General features: G+C 36.3%; 1 protein-coding gene across 3 annotated transcripts; it reads left to right on the forward strand.

The window, feature by feature from the left end:
- The first annotated feature begins 4,507 nt into the window (after nucleotides 1-4,507).
- On the forward strand, nucleotides 4,508-14,456 carry LOC113753191. 3 transcript variants are annotated; one of them, XM_027297290.1, is made up of 13 exons: nucleotides 4,508-4,768; nucleotides 6,880-7,293; nucleotides 7,385-7,521; nucleotides 8,227-8,340; nucleotides 8,549-8,632; nucleotides 10,711-10,872; nucleotides 10,996-11,131; nucleotides 11,343-11,506; nucleotides 11,586-11,712; nucleotides 11,873-11,956; nucleotides 12,098-12,199; nucleotides 12,674-13,037; nucleotides 13,107-14,456. In XM_027297290.1, the coding sequence occupies exons 2-13, from the start codon at nucleotides 6,967-6,969 to the stop codon at nucleotides 14,054-14,056; spliced, it is 2,751 nt and encodes a 916-aa protein (XP_027153091.1). In that variant the 5' UTR covers nucleotides 4,508-4,768; nucleotides 6,880-6,966; the 3' UTR covers nucleotides 14,057-14,456. The 3 variants fall into 3 exon arrangements, with proteins under 3 accessions (XP_027153091.1, XP_027153092.1, XP_027153090.1); XM_027297291.1 differs by having other exon boundaries at nucleotides 12,674-13,023; nucleotides 13,107-13,190; XM_027297289.1 differs by having other exon boundaries at nucleotides 12,674-14,456.
- Nucleotides 14,457-16,224: the final 1,768 nt, after the last annotated feature.

Below are 16,224 nucleotides of genomic sequence, written 5' to 3' on the forward strand. Positions count from 1 at the left end.
GAGCCTTACATGTCACATGTTTTCATGAAGATTTAACAAGAAGTGCCATTGTGATTAAGGAAAACTTTGAGAGAATAAGGGAAGAAAAAGTGAATGAGTTGGTTATGGAATTAGTGGATTTGAACTATTAGTCTACATGGTTTTGGCCTATTTGGATGAAAATTGTGAAATCAAATCTAGATGCATGGTTGTGATTAATGGCAGTGTGGATAAAGAATGGTGTGGTTGTGAGAAGATTGGCTTTGAGGTGTTTAGAACTTGAATGGTGTTATTGGTAGAGGTGGCGGAGCATCTAGGGTTTCAAAAAATGATGGTGGTGGCCAAAAGTTATGAAGAGCATGTTTTAGTTTTTCAAATTTTTCCCTTAAATTTTTATCACATTTTTTTCTACTTAATAATTTTTAAAAGCTTAAAATATAATAGTTTCTTGGGGTAACTTTGTGTAAGCCCCGATGCAACCAAATACAACCAAAATACTCAACCAGACAAGTAGTCAAGTAAATACAATGACAAAGAATATAAGCAATTTTAAAGCACAAAAATAGAGTAACAATAAAGTAAAAGAAATTCAAACCAATCAAACTCCCAAACTTCTTCCAAACTTGGAGTTGAATCCACCAAATAACTTCTTCAATTGATGGTAGTGCTAACCAACTTGTACAAGTGAAGGCTCACTCCTTCCTCACCCCAAACATACTTTGGTTGAGCAAAGGAATTTTACTACTCTCCAAGTAAACCCTCAACTAGCTACAATTGAAAGCTTACCCACTCAATTAAGAACTACTTTATACAAGTGAGGCAACCTTTATCAAGGTTTTATCACTCCAAGTGATAGGTTCACCTTCACCAAGGTTTTACTCCTCCCAGAGAGTAACCTTCACTTGAGCAACCTCACAACCCAACTTTCCCAACCCCTTATACAACCAACAAATAATATTTCTACTCAAAGATCTCACTTGTAAGTTTGTATTTAGTGTTGGCCAAAAGTCTGTGTCTTCTTGTGTTTTGGGGTATTTATAGAAGGTGAGAAATGACTCCAAAAGGCTCTCCAACGGTCAAATATTAAATGCTGTCGAAACTAGCCGTTGGCCTGTCGGACGTCCGAACCACCTATCGGACGTCCGAACCATTTGTACTGTGTCCGAACCCTGCGTCCGATAGAAGTCAGAATGTTCAACTTTCATTCTTTTTGTGTCGGACGGCCGAAGCAATGAATGAGCGTCCGATCCAAGCGTCCGAAGAGTATCGTCGTCTGTCGGACCTCCGATCCTCTATCGAGCGTCCGATTCTCTACGTCCGAACCTTCATATTTCTTAACTTCTCTTTGATTCAAATTTTTTCGATTCTCTTTTAGATCAATGACCTGTTCTAACAAATTTCTCACATAAAAACATTAGTCCAAATCTACATTTTGGTTTGTTAATCATCAAAACCAATGACTGATCAACCAAGGTCAACACTTTGGGTTATCACTCAATTTGCTAGCTTAATGATGGCAACAGACATTAGTTTTGTAACGTCAAGGGGCTTTTTGCTGTGATTATCAAGTTTAAGGGTATTGACTATAATATTTCAAACTTAATGGGGGCCAGCAGTAGTCTGGCTGAAACACTAGGGAGGTGGATGTAATTAATCCTAATTTTTAAAACAAGCTCTATATACGGATATGTTTAAAAAATGGCAATTTACAAATTCCTTTTAAGTTTTAGGAAAAGGTCTGGGTAACCTCTATTATCGACTTGAGTCACCGCCAATCCCGCTTCAACTTATCGTCATTTCACGCAACAAACATGGAACCGTCCATCAATTTATCTACTTTTGTGCCTTCACTGTTCTCACTTGCCAGTTTATTCCTTTTCTCAATAGCAAATATTTTCACTTAACCTAAATTAGACACGATAAAAGAAAAAATCCCTCTACTTTTTTCTTTTCATATGTAAAATGATGGCTAATTAATTTTGATTTTTATTCGTTTTTAAAAGAAGGGTTTTTTTCATGCACGTATTATCAAATGTTGCTCCAAAGATGATTTTTTTTCCACGATAATTTTCGATAGATCAACTTCGAGGAAATATGACATATGCGAAATCTATACACCTTTATCCATCGTTTCTGGAAAAAAGAAAAAGAAAAAGAAAGTAATCTGGACACCTAAATTATTGCATTTCGAAGGTCCTTCGCATGCACTGCAGGCTTAGAAAAGGGGAAAAAAAAGGTCCTCCAACGAAATTTGTCCTTCAACTAAATAAGCAACAAGAACAGAAGGATTTTGGCTTCAAAAGTTGAGATGTATATGTCCAATTCAAACCAATTCGTATATTTTTTACTGTAATTCATGTACATTTTTAGTCTAATAGTGAATTTTACACCAATTAATTATTTAAGTAAATTCGAGTTTACATAAAAAATTGTAATAATTACATCAATGGATTTAATTAAAGAGGCCCTGTATTGGGGATAGAGATGGCATAATAGATTGTTCACCTTAAAATATTAATTACGAATTAGTATAATTATTATTATTTGAGTAGGGCTCAGGTACAGCTTTTAACGAATCGAACTGCTCATGAATATATTCATATTTGACTCGTTTGAGTTCGAAAAAAATAACTCGATCGTTTAATAAACATGTTCGCGTTTACCTCGTTCAAGTTCCCAAAATAGGAAAAAAAAGTGATTGTTTTAATAAACGAATCATATTTGAACACAATATTAGACTCGTTTAACAATCAAGCTAAACATGAACTCGTTTGCGAACTATTCAAATAATTCATGAACACATATATAATTATATAAATAAATATAAATATAAATACATTTAATATTATGAAATATATATTATATTTTACTCAAAAAGTGATCACGCATTATTTATTTTTCGACAAAGAAATAAAATTAAATTTATTCTCAATGGTATTAAAACATAATTAAATTATTTTTAAACTCAAATTCAAACTCGAGTTTGTGCTTGAATTCGGCCTGTTTATATTTCAATGGTTTACGTTTGCTAAGCTGGGTAAGACTTCCTCCATATATGGAAATGAATTTGAAGCGAGTTTTCAAGAAACTGTTCGAGTTTTAGCAAAAAACTGCTCTTCGTAAGCGTATCGATTGGTTGAAGGGTCTGAAAAGAACGTAGTTTTGGGGGAATGATACCCGTTGGGATCCCACCTCAAATTCAAACTCAAATATTTATACAAATTAACAAATTGAATTTTAACAATGTTTATAACTCTTTTATTATTCGATTGAATTTGAACCCCGTGAACACTAAGGTTCCGTTTGATAAAATTGAATCTGAATTTTGAAATCTGAATACTGAAACGATTAATTTGTTGAATTTTAAGCACTGAAAAGAAATATATGAATGTCTGAATTTTAATGCTAAATCTATTTATACTGTTTGATAAACATTTATAACTGAATGCTTAATAAGTTAAATTGATAATTTTGCCCTTATATCTTTTCATCCAAAAAAGAAAATAGAACCTATGATTTAATTAGTTTAAAATTGTTAGGTATGAAAATGACAATATTTATTTTTAAAATTAATATAAAAGATGAAATATATTATACGAGGAGTATGGAGAAAATATGAAAATCATTAAAAAAGGAGAAAAGAAATATAGAAAACTATTAGATAAAGAATGTCAGGTTGTTTAATTAGATAATAATGTTGAACATAATTAACATAATTAAACATTCAGTTAGGATTCTTGTACTGAACAAATACACACAAGTTTAACACTGCTTAACAAATTCAGCAAATGGATTTTTATTTATCAAACACTCAAAACATCTGAATATCTAAAAAAGTTCAATATCAGCACTTTTTTATGTTATCAAACAGACCCTAAGTATCGGCTCGATACAAGCTCTAATATTAGGCCTTGTTTGGAAGTCAAGCGTTTTGCAAAGTTTGTTTGCTACAAGTTTTTTAAAAAATTTTAACTACAGTAACCTCAAAAAATTTTTCAAAAATTTTAAACTATACACTTCAAAATATTAAAAAAAAAACACACTTCAAAATTTTTTTTAAAATTTTTTATAATAAACTACAGTAAAATTTTAGATAAAATCCAAAAAACTCACGTTACAAACGGGGAAGTTGCCGGGGAACTGGGACGCAGGAAAATGTGTTTATAATCAGACTCGCAAACAGGCTCGAGCTCGTAAAGAAGGCGCCTAATTCTAGCCCGCACTGGAATCTCATCAAAGGCAATCCAAGCTACAACAGACCAATGGGCAGACTTCCTCGCGTCCTCCGCAAGCACTCAGGAGGCTGGTGGGGGAATGATCTAGAGGCGCTCCTACGGCCCGACTAGTTGGTAGCAAATTGTAATGGGCCTACAGCCCTCCACGAGACTCAAAAAAAAAAAAAAAAAAACTCTCAGAGGGGTCTTATAGTAATTCGATAAAAAAGCAGGGAGGTTAGCGTGTAAAAATTAAGACAAGAAGTGGCTCTCTCCTCTCCTCCTCTCTCTGTCCTCTCGACTCTCTCCCCAGCCTCCTCTACTTGTGTTGTGTGCGTGGCCTTGGGCTTTGTCTAATCTCTCTCGACCGAATCGGATAACGCCTACGCCGTCTCCTCTTCGCTTCTTTGTTTTTTCGCCCCTTCTCCCAAATATCTGTTTCTCTTTGACATTAAATCCATTTTTTTTAATTACCTCCGCGATGATGACGACGTTTCGGTTCGCCAATCAAGGGTTAAAGTGCAGCCGTTAAATTGTGTGTTTGTCTGCGTCCCAACTATTTGACCGCTCTACAGGTATCGTATTCTGGATTCTCCTCCTCCGGTGTTGGGTTTCTAGGGCTTTTTCCCTCTCCCACCTCTTTGTATGTGATTTTTTTTTTCTGATAATCTTGTATGGGATGCTGATGTTTTGCTGGATAGTTTATGAATTGTTTTATTTTTCATTTTCTTTTTTTAAAATTGCGGGTATTTTGTAATGCCTTCCCTCTTCTTTTTCCGCTTAACTTATACGTCCGCTCATCACTTTGTAACTTCCGCATTTTTTTAATTGTCTGTACTTGGTTAAAAATTTTGTTTAGGCTTTTGGTAGCAAATGGTAGTACTAATATTTAATAGTTTTTTTAAACTAGTATTGGAATTCATATTTCTGAATTAGTTATTTGTCCGCAAATTTAAAATCACGTCTATCATCCTGTTGGAAATAATGTATTGTGGTGTCTATTAGTGTAATTGGCTATGTTTGTTTATTGCAGTTCTGCAAGAGGAAAATTATGGTCCTAACGTTTTAGGATAACATCCATTTTTCCTCCCGCTTTGGTCTTATATGGGCCTACCCCTTTTCTCTTTTGCAGTTTTCTCAGTAACTCCTGAACTTAAGTACATGCATGTCAGCAAATGCTAAATGCTTGTGCTTTTACTTGCTAGTTTTGTCTGCTAACACTACATACATATGCTTTTCAATGAGGTAGTTGAATTTGAAACCAAATATTGTATCTTTCTATGCATCTGACTCTCCTTTTATCCTTTTACTCTATTTGCTAATTACTCTGAACTCCAGTTTGTCTTTCATAAAAGGAAGCATCGGGATACAATTTCACCTTTTAGAGTCACATTTAGTTGAGCTGATTGTCCGACCAATTATTTCTAGCGTTTCAGCATATTCCTGCTTCTATGGTACTTATCGTACTACCAGTTGTCATGAAGAATTTTTCAAGGCATTTGCATTTCTGGTTCACCTCATGTTTATGTGTTTATAGGGAAATTGGACCTTATATTCTTCTACCCTCTATCAATCTTTGGGTTTAGTTTTCTTGCATTCCTTGACAATATTCAGTTGGCATAGTTTTACATTGTAACTGCCACCATTGTTTTCACCTAATCTGTCATTACTCTCTCTGTTTGTTGAGAGTTCCGAGGGATCACGTGCCCTTTCAGATGACTGTGTTCTGCGCATGTATATGCTCCCTCTTGTGCAGATATAACTGCAATTTTACCTACATGCAAAAATATTTCTTTACCATTATTTCTGTTGTTTTGAACCTGCCTAAAAATAAGCTCAACTTGCATTGGGCTAATTTTTGTTAATAAAGTCCATGCTCACAATTGGTGCAGAGAAGAAAAGTATTTGTGAGATGTGGAGAACCTTTAGTTTAGGAATGTCACCTGAATTCAACATGACTGTTGTTGTTCTTGTTAGGCTTTACAATAGTTACGAATCGAATGAGTAGAGGATACGAGGAAGGAAGAAAAAAAAAAAGAAAAAGAAAAACTACAAGTGCCTCATCCACTGGGTTCTGCCTTCTAGCTAAAGATGGTGGGAATAAACTCTGTTATTTGTTGTTTACAAGATGGATTTAGTTCATTTGTTATGCCATATTCTATCTTATGTGGTGTTAATTTGTTAGTTTCTCTTCCAGTACAAGAATGTTAGAACATGATTTGTGCATGTGGCTTACTCAACAAATGATTTTAACATGTAAGTAACTTTACTTTGCAGAAGAGAGTTAAAGGTTTGGTCATTGCTCATATAACGAGTTCGTATATTTTGTTTGTCCTCTTTTGAGTTGCATTTTGTTTACATCCGTATTACACTTTTACTTATCCTGTATTCCCCGAACTTAATTGACTTATTTGCTAAAGCTTAACAGCGAGTACAGTGATTTGGACTATGTGCTGACTGTTGAGACTTCAAGGGCTTCTTGAGAATATTGTCTTTGTATTTTAGAACTTATTGGCCTAGTTATGCCTCTAATTCTTTTACAACTTGTATATATTTGCAACTCAGCTTCCTAATTTATCTATCTTACAGTATACTTGATCATTGGATATAGATGGTCCACTTGGGCTTGCCATAAAGCTGCAAAACACACAGTCAGTAAATAAAGTTTTCCACTTTGCATTTTCAGGCTACGCATTAAGGAGATTTATTGATAAGTATTGAGATTCCATTTTTGCCGGTATGGTATACTGAGACTTGTGAGATAGTCTGCTACATGGCAGCTGATCAGCGGAGGAGACGTCTCAATTCCAGCACCATTGTTGGTTGCTCTTTTCGAGAGCATAGGGAACAATACAGAGCTAAAAAGAAGAAATTAGGATTTCCACAGGATGACACAAATGGGAGGTCTAATATATCTCTTGAGTGGGATGACAAGAACAAGAGTGTTGTTGCCAAGAGGGAACAGATTGGCATTTTGCAGAGAGACTTGGCCCCTTTCATTGATTCTGTTCCTCACAGCTACAGCAGCTTGGCTGACATTCTCAGCGTTCCTCGGGAAATATTTGAATTAGAAAATTTAGTAGACGTCCTTTCATATGAGGTATCTATCCTGATGGTGTATGTTTTTATTTCTTGGATCCCAAGCAACTCCTGGCTTAATTATTATATATATTGCCTGGCATTTGTCTTAGGTGTGGCAGACTCGTATATCTGAAACTGAGAGAAAGGTTTTGACCCAATTTCTGCCAAAAGGAGCTGAGCCTGAAAAAACTGTTCAGGAGCTGCTTTCGGGGGATAACTTCCACTTTGGAAATCCTTTTCTCAAATGGCAAGTTTTAACATGCATTAATGCTTTTGATAACCCCTGAATTAGTTTAGCAATGACTCAAGGGTTGATTTTATATCATAATCAGTTTTTGAATTTGTATCAAACAGGTTGAAGGACAGATGTTCAAATTGGTATATTATTTTTGTATACTTGGTGAAGGACTTGAAAGTTACCCTCCTGCTTTCTTCTGATATTCCTGTAGTTGTTCCTACTGTTAGTGTCATTGTTATTTCCTATGTCTCAGCTAGATCTTCTTTTGTAGTTTAATCTGCCTTTTTTGTATTTCAAAATATTTGCTGGAAGAGAAGAAGAAGAATTGTTTGGTTACACAATCTATTGTTTAACTGTTGGTACAAGCTGGGAAAGCTTTAAATTAGAGTAAATGTTCTATATGGGCTTTGTCTATCCCAATTTAGAGTCTCCGTTTGAATTAGCTGATTTTGGGGGTGTTTTTGAAAAATTTTGCTGTAGCAGAGTTTTGAAAGTATATTTTGGGATATTTTTAGAAATTATTTTGGGATATTTAAGAGTAGAAGAGTTTCTAGAATATATTTTGAGATATTTTTTAAAATTTTTAAAAAATTTAAACTAATTTTTAGATTACCTTTTAGAGTACTTTTTAAAAATTTTTATCGTATTTGAAAAATTTTTATCAAAATTTTTAAAAGTTCGTTAGTGATCATAGAGTGTTTAGTGTCTTTGCAGGGGTGCTGCATTGTGTGCTGGTGAGTTCCATCCTGACGATCTTCTTCAGTTGGAGCAGCATATCACGGCTAATAAGAAAGCATACTTTTCTGAGTTGCAAAAATATCACAATGAGTATGTAGTTCTATTGACCTAATTTTCTTTAGTTGCATATTACAGCTTTTCTGAACCACAATAATGAGAGCACTAATCCTTTCTCACACTGTGAAGCTGTGAGTAATGATGCTTTGAAGGTTAACAGAAATTTGGCTCTGTTTCAAGGATTCAAGTGAACTTGATTATTTTTTTTGAAACAAAATTTTGGATATGGTGTTTATGGCAGCATGATTGAGGAATTACGAATGTGGAAGGATAGATGGGATGGATGCAAGGATCCTGAAGAGGAAATTCTGCAGAAAATATGGAGGTTTGTGATCATACATGTTTCTTAACTACATAAATATTTGGTAGACACATTGGTTTGATAACCTAACAACTATGGGCAATGCATTCTGTTTAGGTTTCCCTAAGATTTTACTGTAAAAATTGGAGGTTGCATGTCCCATCCTTCTATTTGTATCCATGGCGGGCTTTCTGTAGAAGTAGTAAATTACACTATTGAAATCTGCTTACTTTTTAAGTTAGACATGATAATACTTTGCAAAAATGTTTCTGGTTGTTGTAATTATGCATTTTGACTAACTTGCACACGCCTGAGTAAAGCCAGAATGGATTTGGGCAAGTATTATTGGCAAATACCTCTTGCATCACTCTGCTAGTTGCTCTTGATTTTTTGAACACATATTTCATCCATATTGTTGTATTCATTCTCGCATGTAAGGTGGCGTATGATATATAACCCTTCTGTTTGATTTAAAAGTAGTTGAAAACTAGTTTCTCCCGGTGCATTGCACAGGACGTCGTTTCAATCTGTGAATTCCAATTTAGTTAAATGTATGACTGCTTATCATTTAGGTTCAATTATGGTAATATGTCTATTGTTGGTATTGTTACAATGAATTTCTTATAGGATCCGGGGATATTTGTCCAGATTTGGATATGGGTGTGGGGATTCATTTCTTACAGTCATAGGTGCATAAGATATTTAAAAACAAATCATTCTAAAATTTATCTACAATCATGTTTGAAATATATGCTAATAAAAAGTTCAGTTTAATGTGCAGTTAGGTTGAAGATAATCATAAACTTGGTTAAAATCGTTATTCTTTAAGTATGGGGGCTAAGTTAATAGTACAAGAGGGCAAAATTGTAAAGAGATTAAACACACTACTAAACAAAAAAATATAGGTTAAATACAGGGGTTTAGTTACAAAACGCTTATCATAGTGATGTCCATCATGCACTTAATTCTTTTAGATGATAAAATACTAAATCTTATTTAATAAATTAATTAGTAACAGCTTTTATTTTTATCCCTCAACATCTCGAGTCCAACTATTACACCGAAACTCAAGTCCTTGTCTTTTCCCAAAAAATCTCTTCATCTTCATTTATCAGTATATCATGTCATCTTCATCTTCATTTATCAGTATCCCATCTCATCTACCTCTTTTCATCGCCATCTTTTAGCCAGGTTTGCTACAGTCAATGCACCCAAAATTTTTTGACCATATCCGACACATATCCCACATCCTTGTCCGTGTCATATTGTGTCGACATCGGTGTGGCGGAGGTAAATGGAGAGTCCGTGTAATATATATATATATATATATATATTGGCAAAATAAGTTTTAAGTTAACATTTCTTAATAGTAATTGATTTGTTTCATAGAATAAATTAAAGATCCACGTGAGACAATGTGAGATGGAAAATAGACCTTCCCAACAATAAATTTTAGCAATAAGGACCTTTTAATTACAGCCTTTGGGTTGAAAATGGAGAGTGAGCTGGGGGTGGGGGAAGGGTAAAACTTCTCATGAAAGGGAGGAGTGAAAAGGGGGGGGGGGGTGAAGAATAAGAATAAGAAAAGTTGTAAAAGAACTTGTGAGCAAAAGAAAGAAGGTTAACTGGCATTAATCTATGGTCTTAATTCACCTGAGGTGTAGATACAAACATGCACAAAACATGTGTATAAAGGAGAAAACACAAAGAAAATAAATAAGTTCCATTTATAATTTCTTGGAGTAGAAACTAAAGGGATAATGAAAAGTTTAGGGCTTAAGGGATTTGTAGTAAGAGGCCAACTTGTACAAGTCCTGCATAATATTAAGTTTAATATTATTGTTTTTTTTAAGTTTAATATTATTGTTAACTAACAATTACTAAACTGTTATCTTACGAGCATTACATCTTTTCTAACATTGATGTTTTGACTTTCTACCTTAACACTTGAAATGTTTAATTTCCTATTTTACAGTGTAAAGAATATATTAGCTCGCTTGCTTTGCTGCATTGTCCTGAATATTGTCTAATTACATTGTGACCTCTTGTTGCATGGGGCATGGTATATATCTGATTTCGATCAATAAGAAATATTAATGCAGGCCAGGAAGCCAGGCTGCAAAGAGTATGCAGTTCTCCGAGACTAGGTTTCATGATCCTGAAGAGAACAATGTTGCCACACCAGAATCTTGTTCGTGGGCTACATCTGAGAAGGCATGCAGTAATGAAAATAACCAAGATTTGCCTTGGGATACACAGGGGAGGTAATCAATCTGAATTTCCATATTTTCCTTTCTCTTACTCCAGCTGGGTGAGCAAAAGGAAAATCATGCAGTGTGTTAATCTTCATAATGCATATTGGTTGTCTTGGGTGCTAAATTTTACAGGAAAGGGTTTTCAGACAGCAATCTCAATAACTCATCAGATGGGCTGAAGGGTATTGCAAAACCAAAAAAAGTGGAAAAGCTACAGAAGCGCAATATCCAGTTTGGTGATGGTGCAAAGTATATGTCTTACATCAAGGTAATTTATGTCAATAGAGTTCTTTGGAATCTTACGTTGAACATCTCCTTGCTTGATAGCAAATAGAGTTTGCGGAATTTTGTATGCATGTCTATTACTGCTGGAGCTGTTGTCATTTTCCTTGACTTGTATACACATGAGAGCCATTTTTTCATTGCCCTCCATTGGTTCCCCCCTCCTCCTCCTCCTCCTCCTTCTCTTCTCTCTCCAGGTCAGCAAAGAACAGCATCAACGTGTTAAGAGAACTATGAAGCATACCAGTAATAGCATACAACCTAGATCTCTGAATAATGTTCTGGGTAACCTTGAAACCCTCCATGTACAGCCATTTGAAGTATTTGAAGAAGAAGAGAGGCAGAAGTTGCATGATTATTGGTTAGTTTTCTGTTTTCTTAGATCCTGTTAATGTACTTTTTTTCTTTTGGTGTTTTCAATTCAAGTATTTGTTGGACAGGTTACAATTGGTGAATAAAGATATTCCAGTTGGCTACAGAAGCTGGATAACAAATAAGTTGAAAGTACAGCAAGTCGCAAAGTCTTTGGGTCAAGAGTTGGAAGAAAAACTGAAATTCCAAGAAAAGGTTTGTCGTTTTACTTGCTTTTCTCCCAGAGGCTTCTTTGACTGAGGTTTTTTATGTGAAATGAATGTTACTGTATATTTTCTGTCTGGGCCTGGCTTGAAAATAATTTGACAAATTTTTAGTTGCACTCATTAACTTCTTAATGTCGTTTTCTGAGCAGGATGGCGAGAGAGATAATTATGATAATTTAGAGCTCATAGATGATATAGGAGCAACAATTTCACCCAATTCAAGTGCAGAAGAGGTTTGTTACCTCCCTCCTTTTGTTGTAGATGGAAATTGGGTTGTAGAAGCTGTCGCAAAGTTACGCCTGTTTGAACATTTATGGGATCCTTTTGGAAGAATGCTTCTCGTATATTTATTCTCTGCTTTGTTTTTGTGCCAGTTGTTGTATGGCGAGGATGAGAAAAGAGAGGTTTCCCAGTCCTTCCTGGAGGATCAAAAGGCTAATCAAGTTATAAAAGCTGAAAGTTCTATACAATTAGAGGTAGGCTTTCACTATCAGTCACTATCACTTGTCCTGATCTTGTTATTGCCATGGTGCTGCTGCTTCTTGTTTTCCAACATTTAAGAAATGCTTCAGCTGTAAGTAGTGATATCAGCTGAGGGACTTGAACTTTAAAGAAATGCTTCACCTGCTTCATGGTTACTATGGTTGTTGCCTTTCGAGCTTTTAAGGGCTTGTTCTTGTTAGATTATTTTAGCTGGTTATGGATGATGCGTTTTTTTTTTCTAAATTTCTCATTTGCTTTTGTCTTTTAATTGTAGATTTTTATTAGCCAAAAAAGGCAAAATCCAAAACCTAGTAAAGAGTAGTTCTCAGTGATTCTGATCATTCTCTATGATGACTTTTCATAATCAGCTTTTGCACAATCTAAAGCAAACGGGAACAAGCCCTAGTGTCTTGTGCTATGTCTAAATGGTTGAATTGCCTCATTTTGCTGCTATGACTTTATGCCAGGATGAAGAGGACAAGGAAACTGATAACCTACCTCAGCAAACACTTGATGTGACAGAAAACGTGGAAGAAGAAGGCGAGTCTGTCTCAATTTCTGCTGAAGAAGATCGTGAAGAGAACATTGCATCAATCAGCAGTGCCCATCAGGTCAAGGACATGACTGTGGATTCTCATGACAATAGTATGCTTGCAAAAGTGGATGATCTTCCTTTGATGGTGTCTGAATACCCAGGAAATATGAACCACATCGATATACCTGTTAGTCACAGGGATCCTCGCGATTCTGCTGATGATGTTTGGTCGGCAGTTAGTGAGCCTGGTTCTTTCTATCATTCTGCTGCCTTTGGTCATCAGTATGTCTCTTCAAGTGAGTTGTCACTTTCACATCCCCAAATTATGGAGGAGCAACCAACTAATATAATTAATTTGGAAGCAGATGCTGAGGAAAAAGATTCTGAGAGGGAGCTTTTGCACAGAGAAGCTGACGAGCTGTCATTCTATGGTTCTTTCCCTAGTCAAGAACAGATTTTACTGCAGGAAAAGAGTGATGGGAAGCAGATGATGCATGGACAGCCTCATGGTGTGTCTTTCTTTGGTGCTTATCCTACTCAAAACCGAAATGAGCTGTTTGAGTCTTTCTTCAGGGGCCATGATGGTAGCCTACCTAATTACCATCCAGATCAGAAAAGGATGGCCTTGGATTTTCAACAACCAGATAATCTAGCAATGGAGAATGGCCAAATTTCAGCCAATTTCAGGGATCAGGTTAATCTTTCACTCCCGCTGGAGATGAGGCAGAAAAGAGTGAATGATCTTTATGTGGATCACAATATGCAGGACAGTGTATACCCTGATGGAGGAAGATATTCCATTCAAAAGCACTTGCCAGTCCACGTTCAGGATTGGAATGTGAGTACAGTTCGCATGCTAGCACCTTCTCCCTCTCATTTAAGTAGTGCTGGGGGTTTTGTGAGTCAGAATTGGTTTCCTGGAGAAAATCGGGCCCGAGGTGGGTGGTCGAGTTTGGAAGGTGCTGTTGCTTCCAGCAGGAGCATTGGAAGTCAAAGTAACTCGGACCAAAGCTTGTTCAGTGTTTTATCAGAATGTAATGAGTTGCATGCTAGTGGGCCCGCCTCTGCCCCTTATGATTCAGTAGGTACCACAGACCGGTTCATGCAGCCTGGGACGTACAATGCGTTGGGTGGAGGGATCCCCAGTACAAGCAACATTTTAGGGCAGACGGCAGATCCACTGAACTACTTTGGCGGACATGAAGCCAGCGCTGGCCGTAAGGCTAACAACTTGGGATGGATAGGCGTGTCACATCAGAACCCAGGATTACAGGACTCGATGAGCAAACCATTTGTGAGGTCTTGGAATCAATAAATGGACCATCTCGCGCAGGATGTGGTTGCAACTTAAGCGGGGTTGGTGGTTAGAGCTGATGCTGGCCATGAAAATTTCCTATGCAGCAAATGCTAAGTCTCAAATAATCTCTCCTTTCGTTTTGTTTTAAAAAAGGAGGAAAAAGATCCAGGAAAGAAAAGAATTGGTTTTGTTTTTTGTTTTTTTACTTCCCTCCCTCCCTTCAGCAGGTCATTGTTCTTGTTGAAGATGGGCAATCAGAGGTGTCTCTTTGTACATAAATAGAGTAGAAAAAAAGCCAGTGCAGTGTATATGATTTAGTAGGAATAGGTAATTGGTGGAGGAGAGAGAAGGATCTCTCATTTGATAGGTGCGACTCAAAATTTGATTAGTTCTATGGTTTTTCTTTCTGTTTTATTTATTTATTTTGTTTCTGATTAGAGGAAAAAAGAAGGGTGGATGATGGATGGGCCTTCTTGGGGCCGAGAGTAAAACATGGGCAATGCTTTGACATAATAAGGGCTGCCGGGGATGGTTGTTTCTTTTCTGCTGGGAATAGTTTTTTGTTAATTTGAGTGGCTGCACGTTAGCAGGATGGTGCATCTGGTGGCCAACCAGGGAGTGGGGGAGCGGAAAGAAGAGGGGGGAGGATCATCCTAGAGTCGAAGAGTCGGATTCGTTCACTGGGATTCAGCCGGTTGAGAACACCATCCGCCTGGGAGCCACCCGCCCTTGGAAGAAATTGAGTTTGGCACCGGGAGTTCCCACCTTCAGAGGCATGTATGTCGATATGGTGATGTAGTTGGTGCTTGAACGCCAAGACTGGAACCCCCTCCAATGTGTACCAAGAGGGAAGAAGCAGCACCCAAAAAACAGAGACTCGTATTTTCATTGGCATCGCATGCTAGCAGAGTACAAGAATAGCGGGAGGAACAGGATGGTGCGTAATTGATGGTGCACTGTGTATTGACTTTGTGTCGACTGTTGAATCAATGGTGGATGGAAGGAAAGCCAAATATGGCAATAAAGAAAAAGCGTAATTCCGTAACATTGACAGTAGTGCTAGATCCAGATGCATATGTAGTAGAGAGTCTGCTGCGGAAATGAAAATTGAAATGAATGCAAGAGTTAGTTGAGGAGGATCAATGGAGTGCAGTACAGGTAGCTGTTGGTGCTACAGCTGCTTCTCCATGTGCTTGTTTTTGTTTTGTGGAATTGTCGGGTGGTGGAGGGCAGCAGTAGCACTGGGGTTGATATGGATTTTTTTTTTAAAGAAAAAAATATTATTTGACTTATATCATAAATACATTATTTAACTAATTTTTATATTGTTTAAAATTACTTTCATATTACAGAAAGTGTTGAAATATTAATTTCAGATAATTTAACGTAAATAATTTCCTATCCAATTATTATTATTATTATTAATGGGCGGAGGGCTGGGGAGGTGGGGTTGGGGGCGGTGGTGGAGCATCTGCGGTGGTGAGGAGGAGGATGGGCCATGGATGGTCGCTGGCTGCCGCTCTGCTTTCTGGTCGGGTCCTTTGCTTTGTTTATTCATTTTTGGCTCTCAACTCAAGCGATAAAACCCGGCTCCATTAATGTGATTACCCTGTGCTCTTTGATTCAATGCCAAGTTTGGAATTTAACTAAAACCCAAAGAGAGAAGCAAGATACCATTATAATTAGTGTCTTTAAGGCCTTGTTTGATAATTCAGTGAAAGACCCAATTTTGATAATTTTATTCAACACTTCTTTTTTTTTGGTTTTGAAAGACTAATTCAACATTTCAACTTAATAGAATCAAATTTTAAATAATTAATTCAGCACCTAAACTTAATATATTCAGATGTATTTGATAACTAAAAATAGAACGTCTTAGTTGATTATATGTCTTTGAATTCCTTAGGCAAAATTTATTTAAAATAATAAGTGATAATCTCTCAGTTAATGCAGAATACTCTCATATGTTAAAAATTGAGTATTTAATAATTAATAAATTTAGATTTTATGTTTTAGTTTTGTCAAATGCATTTTTACTTGAGAAGAAGGAAGGAATGATAAGATGCTAGGAGGTAGGAAGGGTAAGGAGAGATTTTAAATTCAAGATCTTACGCCGCTGATGCTCAAAAAAAAAACAATAAAAAAAAACGCCCTTAGTTTACTATTAGCGTTGATTACTTTTGGGG

The sequence above is a fragment of the Coffea eugenioides genome, chromosome 11 (assembly GCF_003713205.1).
Source record: "Coffea eugenioides isolate CCC68of chromosome 11, Ceug_1.0, whole genome shotgun sequence".
Taxonomy (NCBI): Eukaryota; Viridiplantae; Streptophyta; class Magnoliopsida; order Gentianales; family Rubiaceae; genus Coffea; species Coffea eugenioides.